This window comes from Salvelinus fontinalis, chromosome 29, assembly GCF_029448725.1.
Source record: "Salvelinus fontinalis isolate EN_2023a chromosome 29, ASM2944872v1, whole genome shotgun sequence".
In the NCBI taxonomy this organism is placed as follows: Eukaryota; Metazoa; Chordata; class Actinopteri; order Salmoniformes; family Salmonidae; genus Salvelinus; species Salvelinus fontinalis.
Window position 1 is genome coordinate 20,013,221 of NC_074693.1, and position 11,054 is coordinate 20,024,274.

At 45.0% G+C, this 11,054-nt stretch overlaps 1 protein-coding gene across 1 annotated transcript; it reads left to right on the plus strand.

The window, feature by feature from the left end:
- The first annotated feature begins 72 nt into the window (after positions 1 to 72).
- Positions 73 to 10,873, plus strand: polr1a (RNA polymerase I subunit A). The gene is made up of 32 exons (XM_055888546.1): positions 73 to 412; positions 657 to 861; positions 1,031 to 1,180; positions 1,359 to 1,466; positions 1,552 to 1,637; positions 1,731 to 1,831; positions 1,963 to 2,152; positions 2,321 to 2,474; positions 2,817 to 2,990; positions 3,130 to 3,252; positions 3,348 to 3,575; positions 3,799 to 4,053; positions 4,225 to 4,416; positions 4,508 to 4,657; positions 4,835 to 5,018; positions 5,218 to 5,300; positions 5,412 to 5,570; positions 5,949 to 6,047; positions 6,155 to 6,307; positions 6,398 to 6,480; positions 6,645 to 6,810; positions 6,976 to 7,194; positions 7,380 to 7,594; positions 8,002 to 8,169; positions 8,277 to 8,412; positions 8,582 to 8,739; positions 8,898 to 9,027; positions 9,202 to 9,567; positions 9,765 to 9,965; positions 10,081 to 10,198; positions 10,309 to 10,473; positions 10,621 to 10,873. The coding sequence occupies exons 1-32, from the start codon at positions 336 to 338 to the stop codon at positions 10,719 to 10,721; spliced, it is 5,097 nt and encodes a 1,698-aa protein (XP_055744521.1). The 5' UTR covers positions 73 to 335; the 3' UTR covers positions 10,722 to 10,873.
- Positions 10,874 to 11,054: the final 181 nt, after the last annotated feature.

Genomic DNA, 11,054 nt, shown 5'->3' on the forward strand with positions numbered 1-11,054 from the left:
GTAAGGAATTACGATTTACGTGTTCATAGGGGAGCGCTGCAGTAACACCCACCAACGGAGAGTATTATGTGATTGATTAGGTAGCTTTGGTTATGGTGAATGACACAATACTTGTTTCGTAATTACTTATATCAATTAACCGATGATGTATTCACATTTTCAGTTGAATGAGAATAAGTGCTTTCTTTTCACTCCTAACTCCTAATGGTACCGTCCATGAAGAGGAAGGTCCCACGTGTTGGAGAATTCTAACTTCGTAGCGCATGTCGATTTTACACAGTTCATGTAAGGAACGCATACAATAATAGAAACAATTTACTTGGATTTTCTAAAGTATGCATTTTGGGAAAGAAGTACCATGGAGGCGGCTGGAGGGACTGACATTTGGCATGTACTCTGCCGAAGAAATAAGGTAAGAATACAAGTTGTTATGAGTGCATATGCTCTGAAGCCATAATAACATGCCCCTGCATGACTTTTGCGTTTGGATTTGAGTGTGTTGGACTAGCTAACTATAGTTAACTGGTTAGTGTTCACTGTTCTTGGACTGTCAGTTTCTGGTATTGCTACTATGGATATTATGCTACTAGTTAACTGCTAAAATATTGCATTCAGTCAATGTAACATTATCATGTCATGTTCCCATTTCTCCACAGAAAGTTGAGTGTCAAGAACATTACCAACTTCAGATTCCTGGATAATGTTGGTAATGTTGCCCCCAATGGCCTCTATGATCTGTCATTGGGCCCAGCTGATTCCAAAGAGGTGTGCTCCACCTGTATGCAAGACTTCAACAACTGCCCTGGGCACCTTGGGCACATCGAGCTACCCTTACCCGTATACAACCCACTCTTATTTGATGTAAGTGAACAACATTGAACACGCTTATCCCAGTAGTCATTACAAGTACCATGGCCTGTTTCCAGATAAACCGTTACACAATCCAAAACACAGTCGATAGGCTACAAGTTACAGTGGGGTACGTCTTCTTTTAAAGTAATATGCTCTCTCGCTTTTACTCTGGCACTAGAAACTGTACCTGCTGATCCGAGGGTCATGTCTGAACTGCCACATGCTGTCCTGCCCCAGAGCAGCGATCCATCTCCTGCTGAACCAGCTGAAGCTGCTGGATGTGGGAGCTCTACAGGAGGTCTATGAGTTGGAGCATGTGCTGAACCAGGTGAGCATCACACAGACAGGAGGGGTAATATTAAAAAATAATATTGTCTCTGAAATCACACTGCTGTTTCTGGTAATGTATGCAAGTCTTTTGAATTGATAGTTTGATTCATAAAATTCATCCAAGTTCTGAGTTTTAATCACTCTCACAACTGGTTTTGACCCTTTCTCTGTTGCAGTTCCTGGAAGGCAATGTTCAAGCTTCTGGGGTTGAGATCCAGGTGGTGTTAGAGGACTACTGTGCTCATGTCAACAAACAGAAGACAGGCGGCGATCACAGCTCACCAGTAAGAGCTGATTGTGAATGTGTCATAGAAACTGAACATCACAACTCGGGCCAATGTGATAAAATGTAATGTTTTGTGTTCTCAGATCAAGCATCTCTGTGAGAAGAAGAACAAGCTTATAACACTCTTCTGGAGGGTCCAAATGAACTCCAGGAAATGCCCCCACTGCAAGTAAGTATAGACCATTCTGGTCAATTACCATTTATTTCATACCAGTTCTGTCCCGTGTGAAGATTCACACTGATTTTTACTGTTCCCAAAAAGGAGTGGCCGCTCACAAGTGCGTAGGGAGCACAACAGCAAACTGATTGTCACCTTACCTGCGGCTATGTATAAAGATGGTGCCATCAAGGGACCGGATGAAGGTAATGCATACCATTCAATCTTCTTTTTCAAGATTGGTAATTTGGTAGAGGACTAAAAGATATTGAATAGTCGACATTTCTGTAACTCTGTTGTCCTGAATAAGTGCCCTTGGTCTCTTGTCCTTTTTCAGAAGATGGGATGGCTGGAAAACGTGGATACTTGACCCCTAGCACGGCACGGGATCACATCGCCAAACTGTGGGATAAAGAAGGTTTCTTCCTGAAGTGCTTGTTCTCCGGACTGGAGGAGTTGGAGAGCTCACCCGATGGCTTTTACCCAGACCTTTTCTTCCTGGAGCTTATGGTGGTCCCTCCATGCAGGTGAGGAATCTCTCAGAGAACAGCCTTACAATTTGTGGGTTTGTTTTGAATGTAGTTATTTGCTTCTCTTAGTTATTGATAAGATAGTGTCTGGAATTGCATCACAAAAACCTCCTAGTTGTGAAGCTTTCCAGTAACTTATGAGAGTAACCCTCTTGTTTTCCCCAGGTATCGGCCCATTAACCGTCTGGGAGACCAGATGTTCACTAACGGCCAGACGGTTAACATGCAGGCAGTGATGAAGGACAGTGGCGTTATCCAGAAGCTCCTAGCACTTCTAGCTGGAGAGAAGCTGAAGGAAAAGCAGTTGGAGCTGGAGGAGGTATGTGAACCGATGGAGTGGTGTCGCATTTGCTCTTTAAACATTATTTTGAGGGAATGAAAAGGTCAAAGGTGATTTGATTTTCCATGTATGTATATAAATTAACCTTTTATTAGTTCGTCATCTCGTACTGTATTGTTGATTTGATTCTCTTTTACCTCACTAAGTGTTAAGAAATGTAAAAAAAACATACAGAACATTTGGGAAAAAACAACAAAAGCAAAGTCAAGACACAAACACAGCTCCACATTCCTAGAAATATATATCTGTGTCTTTTGCATGAAATAAAGTTAACCAATTGTGTGTTAAGTGTTGCCATTCCTCTGTACTCTAAATTTAAAGGTACTGGAAGCCGACCCGTCTCAGACAGACCAGGCCTTCCTGGCAGGGATCCCCGGTGCCACACTCACAGATAAACTCTACAACACCTGGATTCGGCTCCAGAGTCACGTCAACATAGTCTTTGACAGTGACATGGACAAACTGATGACGGAGAAGTACCCTGGCATTCGTCAGGTATGTTTTCCCATGGAAATCTCTTGCCACCTGCTCCATATATGCAGCCTTTTAGCCAAAGGGAGTGAAAAATGTCAGTGTACCTTCATCTTCCAACCCATACATTTTTTGTTCATGCTGTTACTGTTTTCTCTTTCAGATCTTAGAGAAGAAGGACGGTTTGTTCAGGAAGCACATGATGGGTAAACGTGTGGACTATGCAGCACGCTCTGTTATTTGTCCTGACATGTACATTGGGACCAATGAGATTGGAGTACCCATGGTAAGAGTCATTGCCTTTGCCTGCATTCTGCATGTCCATTGATAGTGGGAGCATTGTGTGAGCTCGCATGATGAACTCCATCTGTTTTGCTACAGGTGTTTGCCACCAAGCTGACTTACCCCCAACCTGTGACGCCTTGGAATGTTAAGGAACTGAGGCAGGCAGTTCTGAATGGTCCCAATGTTCACCCTGGGGCCTCCATGGTCATTAACGAGGACGGCTCCCGCACCATCCTGAGCAGTACTAACCTTACCCAGAGAGAGGCCATCGCCAAGCAGCTCCTCACACCCTGCACCGGGCAGCACATGATGCCCATGAAGATAGTAAGGCCCATCTTTATAACACCACTTACACCAGCCGTTTCCTCTCCCTATCTAATGGTTCCTTGATTCCTCATTAACCTTGATTCCTTAATTCATTTTTATTGTACTCATGTACTTTCCCACTAAAATGTAACTTCATTAAAGATGATATAACTAGTCTCCTTCCGCATTTCATATTTCTATTATATTTGCTATCTATTGAGCAATGTTCATATTCTTATAGGTGAATCGTCACATCAAGAATGGCGACGTCCTGCTCCTCAACCGGCAGCCAACACTGCATCGGCCGTCCATCCAGGCTCACTGCGCCCGCATCCTGCCAGGGGAGAAAGTGTTAAGGCTTCACTACGCTAACTGTAAGGCCTACAACGCTGACTTTGATGGGGATGAGATGAATGCCCATTTCCCTCAGAGTGAACTGGGCAGGGCTGAGGCCTACACACTCGTCAGCACTGACCAGCAGTACCTTGTGCCCAAGGTGAATGCTCATTGCTCAGCCTTACTAAATGTATTTTTTTGCAAACATACAAATTCCTTTTTCTTGAGAGGAATTTAATGATGTTCTATGTTTGATAGATAAGCTATTGTTTGCTCACCCTCAACACCTACTGTTGCTGTACAGCCTCACTGCCTTGTCTCTGTCCCCCAGGATGGGAAGCCTCTGGCGGGTCTGATCCAGGATCACATGGTGTCAGGCACTAGGATGACCATCCGCGGCTGCTTCTTCCCCCGTGACCAGTACACTGAGCTGGTCTACCGAGGTCTGACCGACAAGGTCGGCAGAGTCAAGCTGCTGCCGCCCGCCATACTCAAACCATTCCCTCTCTGGACTGGGAAACAGGTGCAGAAGGACCTACCCATGGGTTGAGAGGTTTAGTAGGTCATAATTCATAATTGTACAGGTAATAACACAGGTGTCCTTTGTCATTCAGGTGGTGTCTACACTACTGATGAACGTCATTCCAGGAAACCACATCCCTCTGAACCTGACAGGGAAGGCCAAGATCCCCAGTAAGGCCTGGATCAAGGAGTGTCCACGCTGTGTTCCTGGCTACAAGCCTGAAACCATGTGTGACTCCCAGGTCAGACTGTTCACTAACAGTACTACTCAACTTACCAATGTTGCACATGTACCCACCTTGATTTGATGTATTATTAGTGTCATAGTTTGTATTAGCTGTATGTTAAACCATTTTTTTTACTTTGTGCAATGCACACCTAGTCCTAGACTTTGCCATTAACTGTGTCTGATCCTGCAGGTGATCTTCCGTCAGGGAGAGTTGCTGGTGGGGGTGTTGGACAAGGCCCACTATGGCAGCTCAGCATACGGCCTGGTCCACTGCTGCTACGAGCTGTATGGAGGAGAGACCAGTGGTAAACTCCTCAGCTGCCTGGCTCGCCTCTTCACTGCCTACCTCCAGCTGTACCGGGGCTTCACTATGGGTAAGGCATGGGCTTCATCCCAACTTCAACCTTATTCCCTATATAGCCCACTACTTTTGACAAACGTAGTGCCCAATATAGGGAATAGGGTGCTATTTGGGACCATAATAACAGATGTTCTAGATCTATCTGAACAGACTCAGGGATCCATCACAAGGCCCTCTCAAAATCGAAGGGTTATTTATTGAATGCATTTCAGGTGTGGAGGATATCTTGGTGAAACTAGGAGCCAACAGACAGAGAAAGCAGATCATAAAAGAGTCTGTCACGTGTGGGACTAAGGTAAAGATGCCAGTATCAATCAGTTGATCCACATGTTCCAGGAACAAATAAACAAATTGAATGACATACATTAGTGTGGCAGTAACAGTTGTTTGCTCTGGTGTAACCCAGGCCCTGCAGGCAGCCTTTAACCTGCCTGACACCGTGGATGAGAGTGAGGCTAGGGGCCGCTGGCAGGACGCCCACCTCAACCCAGACCAGAGAGACTTCAATATGGTGGACCTCAAGTTTAAGGAGGTGGCCAATCAGGTCAACAACGACATCAACAAGGTGAGCTACATGGGAGTTTGCGTTGTTTGATTTGCTCATCCTTCAGTTTTGTGAAGAGGTTACCATCAGATGGTAGTCATCATCTGTTTGCGTGTGACTGTCAGGCCATCATTGTAAAGAAAAATATATTCCTTAGTGGTCCTCTGTAGCACAGTTGTTAGAGCATGGTTCTTCCAATGCCAGGATAGTGGATTCGATACCCGGGACCCTCACCCATACGTAAAACATGTATGCACACATCACTATAAGTCGCTTTGGATGAAAGTTTCTGCATATATTTCTAATGGACTTTGATAGGAAAGTTGATAGGAGTTCCTGGTAGCAGAAAACACTGTTAACTGCTGTACGGTTTTGACTGATGATATTTTCTCCTGCCAGGTGGTCATGCCCCTGGGTCTCCACTGCAGCTTCCCTGAGAACAACCTCCAGCTGATGGTGCAGTCTGGGGCTAAAGGCTCCACTGTCAATACCATGCAGGTACTCCTTTAAGGAACCAAGCAGACATCGAACCATAAACAGATATGCATTTTGTCTCCATGTGTACCAATCATAACTTGATGAGTACGTTTCTTTTGTTTTTTTAGATCTCATGTTTGCTGGGTCAGATTGAGCTAGAGGGCCGACGTCCTCCCCTGATGCCTTCTGGGAAATCTCTGCCATGCTTCCAGCCGTACGAAAGTTCGCCCCGCTCTGGAGGTTTTGTGTCTGGCAGGTTCCTGACAGGAATCAAGCCCCCGGTACGTGACTTCTCTCTGCCCCAAGTTGTGCGTTTGATTGTTCCACTTCATAATTGAAGGTCTCTGAATGTTCATGATTCATTATTGCAGGAGTTTTTCTTCCATTGCATGGCTGGCCGGGAGGGTCTGGTAGATACAGCTGTTAAGACCAGTCGATCAGGGTACCTTCAGAGGTGAGTTGGCATTACAGAAGTCTGAACGTTTTTACAGAAGTGTGAATGTCTACGTCCCAAATGGCACCCTATTCCCTATATAGTACACAGCTTTCGACCAGAGTCCTGTGGGATTCACACTATTTAAATTTCCCCCTTTCTGAACTGACTCATTGTGGTTCCAGATGTGTGATCAAACACCTGGAGGGCCTGGTGGTTCAGTATGACCTGACTGTGAGGGACAGTGACGGAAGTGTGGTCCAGTTTCTTTATGGAGAGGATGGCCTGGACGTCCCCAAGACACAGTTCCTCCAGCCAAGGCAGTTTCCCTTCATACAGGACAACTATGAGGTAGGATTTGGCGCTGCTCTAGTCAACTGATCCTGTTTTCTAAAGTGTTTATTGAGACTGAAAGCATGTCTTTATTTCAAGACCGTGCATGGCAAACATTACATCCATTATTTTTTTAAAGATTACTTTTTGCAGCACCCATTTAGAATTTCCCGTTACTCACAGGTCATCAGAAAGTCCAAGTGCTTGGATGAGGTCCTGGCCAAACTGGACCCTCAGGCTGCCACCAACCATTTCAAAGCCATCAGGAAGTGGAAAGCCAAGAGGGAGCATCTTTCTCCCAGGGAGGGGGCCTTCCTGCTCTTCTCCCAGAAGAAACTGAAGAAGGCAGAGCGCCAGGCTCTGGAGAACCTGGCCAATGGCAGGGATACTGCCACTCTGAAGGTAATGTATTGTCCCACTGCTGCGACACCACAATGTTATCAGATGAAATATCCCTCCACAAATATATACCAATTTTTTGCGACGTATTATTTGTCGTTCTACTTTTTCAATGTGACATATCAAACTCTGTGGTAGTTTGCTGTTTTGTTAAACATTCTAATATGTTACCTTCCCATGTTTCTTAGTTGGTGGATAGATGGAGTTCTCTAGGCCAGGACAGCAGATCTAAGTACCTGAAGAAGACTTCACACTGTCCTGAGCCCTGCCTGAGCCTGTTCAGGCCTGACATCTCATTTGGGTCGGTGTCAGAGACGTTTGACAGCATTGTGGAGTCCTATCTAAAGGACATCCAAGTCAAGCAGTTACCCGAGGGAAGCTCGAAGAACCTTGATGCACAAAGGTGAGATTTCAATCCAGATCATCTATATTGCAAATAGTATTTACCTAAATGGACATTTACCTAAATGGACATTTTAGAGGGGCGGCAGGTAGCCTAGTGGTTAGAGAGTTGGGCCAGTAACCGAAAGGTTACTAGATCGAATCCCTGAGCTGACAAGGTAAACATTTGTCATTCTGCTCCTGAACAAGGCAGTTAACCCACTATTCTTAGGCCATCACTGTAAATAAGAATTTGTTCTTAACTGACTTGCCAAGTAAAATAAAGAATAATACGTCTTCTAAAAATGACAAACTTTAGATGTAGAAACTAAGATTGGGCTGTTGTACATAATTTTAGAAGCCATTGTAGCTACTGTATTTTTTACTGAGTGCTTAGGTTATGTCATGGTCTCCACTCTGTCTATGCAGACTGAAGCATCTGCTGCAGCTGAAGTGGCAGCGAGCCCTGTGTGACCCAGGGGAGGCGGTGGGTCTGCTGGCTGCTCAGAGCATAGGAGAGCCCTCCACCCAGATGACCCTCAACACCTTCCACTTTGCCGGCAGGGGGGAGATGAACGTTACCCTCGGTATCCCAAGGTACAGTATGGTCTCCCCTGGAATATAACGGTGCAATGACTCTTTGCCAGAATAAAATGTATAAACTCTGGACATTAGTGGCTGAATATTGTCTCTGTCACCCACAGGCTTAGAGAAATATTGATGATTGCCAGTTCCAGCATCAAGACTCCGATGATGAGTATTCCTGTGTTAAACAGTAAAAAAGCCATCAAGCGGGTGAAGACACTAAGGAAGAAGCTGACTCGCGTGTGTCTAGCTGAGGTTATTACATTGGCTCTATTTACTTACCGTTTATGAACCATTACATCCCAAAGTAATTAAATCGTTACTACCATAGAAATATAATACATTTTTCTATGGTTATCACTCCATTCTTGTGTTTCAATGAATTTTGAGTGAGAGTCATTATTCTGTCCATTGTTGTTCAAAGGTGTTGCACAAAGTGGATGTCCTGGAGACACTCCGGGTGAAGAACAAACAACAGAAGGACCGCGTCTTCAAGATCATCTTCCGCTTTCTTTCCCCAGAGCGCTACCAGGAAGACAAGATGCTGACTCCCCATCAGATCCTCCACTACATGGAGAACAGGTGAGCTATTATAACCAGCGCTGGGCCCACACATTCTCTTGCCAACACAACCTATGTGTGTGTGAGAATCAGATCACGGTTACTAGTCCGACAAATGTACTTCCGTGTTGTCGGTCTGAACCAATGTAAGGCATTCTTTGCTACCTTGTCTTTTCCAGATTCTTCCGCCTACTACTGGAGGCCATTAAGAAGCGCAATACCAAGCTGGCCTCTATCAACGCAGTGGAAACACGCAAGGCTACAGTACGAGATAATGACCAGGATGTAGGGGACTCCTCAGCTAGACAGGTGTGTTAAACAAGCATGGACTTTTCCATATTCATCTGTTCCTTTCAGCCATAGCTTTACATTTGGCTTTAAAGCCTGGACTTAATCATTACCAAAGTGGACATTGTTCTTAAATGTAGAATTATGCTACTTTTGTCCCAATTTTAATTTGTGTAAGTAATTTCTTTGTTGTAGGAGAGTGGAGAAGAGGATGGGGAGGAGGAGAGCAGGATTGTGGACGACGTGGGGAATGAGGGAGACGCTGACGCCTCGGATGCGAAAAGGAGAGAGAATCAGGAGGAGGAAGTGGATTATGAGAGTGAGGAGGGAGAGGATCTGGTGGAGGAAAAAGAGGACCAGGCAGAGGAGAACTCTGAAGAGGTGCCTGATGAGGTGCCCGGTGACCTGGCCACTGCAGAGCCTGGTCGTGCTGGGGCAAGGAAGAGGTCAAAGCAGAAAAGCACACACACACAAGACAGCATGAGGGTCAACACTGTGCTGGAAACTAGTTCCAGCATCGAGGACTATTCCTATGACAGCCAGCAGGGTCTCTGGTGTGAGGTATGTACCCCCAGTCTGTGCCGTTCTGTCTGATTTTCGAATATTACTTTTTGGGTTTAAGATACTAAAATACTTATTTCAGCCAATGGTTGCCTCATTGATGGTCCACATTGTTTCTCACGAAACCAAGTATTTGACTTGAATATAAATGTTTTGAATGTGGATTGAGTGGAGTTTTGCATTTCTCTGTTTGTCAGGTTACGCTCGTCCTGCCTGTCAGCAAGGTGCACTTTGACCTGACGTCGCTGGTGGTGGCCGTGGCCCAAAATGCAGTGGTGATGGAGACTAAGGGCATCACCAGATGTCTGCTCAGTGAGGTCACTAAGAAAGATGGCTCCAAGGCGCTGGAGCTCAAAACTGAGGGCATCAACATGCACGAGCTGTTTAACCACAGTGAAGTGAGTGATAATCCACAAACTTTCACATGTATAGAGTACTTGTACAGTAAAAACATAATTTCTTCATGTGGATATCTTTGTTTATACATTCTATGCTATACTGTTTTAATCTCAGATTCTTGATGTGAATCGGCTGTACTCCAATGAGGTCCACGCCATGGCAAACACGTACGGCATTGAGGTGGCCCTGAGAGTCATTGAGAAGGAAATTAAAGATGTCTTCGCTGTCTATGGTACAAACAGGCTCACAACTTCTTTAGCTATCTACTAATTTCCCAACAACAGGCTCTGGAGAGCTGTGTGATCTCCTCTCTGAGTCTCTCTGCTCTCCTTTCCTGTGCAGGTATTGAGGTGGACCCCAGGCATTTATCCTTGGTGGCAGACTACATGTGTTTTGAGGGTGTGTACAAACCTCTCAACCGCTTCGCCATCCAGTCCAACTCCTCTCCACTGCAACAGATGACCTTCGAGACGAGCTACAAATTCCTGAAGCAGGCCATTATGCAGGGTAGGCATTATTACACAACACATCTGTAGGCTGTACACATAATACAACAGGAGATGTAATACATCATAAAACAAATAGAGCAATACATGGTCTGCCCCTCATTAGTTGTTGGTTTAACGAGGTGTCTGGTCTTTGCTCTCTCAACAGGCTCCCATGATAAGTTGGTCTCTCCCTCAGCTTGCTTAGTGGTGGGTAAGGTTGTAAAGGGAGGGACCGGGATCTTTGATCTCAAGCAGCCATTGCAATAAATGTTGTTAAATGCATCAGATACCCAGGAAGGAAGTGAATGCACCAGTTCACTGCACGTGCCATTGTTATGACAATGAGGAAAGGGACAGTTTTTTTTTATTTGTTGTATGTTGTCTTATATTTGACTATTAAATATGTCTTGAAGTGGTTATTGTATGGCCTCTTTATTTGAATACATTTGAATCACACGGTCTGTTTGGGTGTGGAGTCAAAATAGCGTTGGTTTCCAAGGCTAAAGGAAGACCAATGCATGCCATGTAGTATCGATACCAGAAGCAGCTGTTGATATTGGAACCTATTTGTATGAATTGTATTTGTGACTCTGGTGGGCC

Excerpts from the sequence above, each read along its gene's own strand:
- polr1a (XM_055888546.1), top strand. The coding sequence starts at position 336 with ATGCATTTTGGGAAAGAAGTACCATGGAGGCGGCTGGAGGGACTGACA. Across the intron at positions 3,253-3,347 it reads ATGAGATTGGAGTACCCATG|GTGTTTGCCACCAAGCTGAC; the intron begins GTAAGAGTCATT and ends GTTTTGCTACAG. Across the intron at positions 6,811-6,975 it reads TCATACAGGACAACTATGAG|GTCATCAGAAAGTCCAAGTG; the intron begins GTAGGATTTGGC and ends CGTTACTCACAG.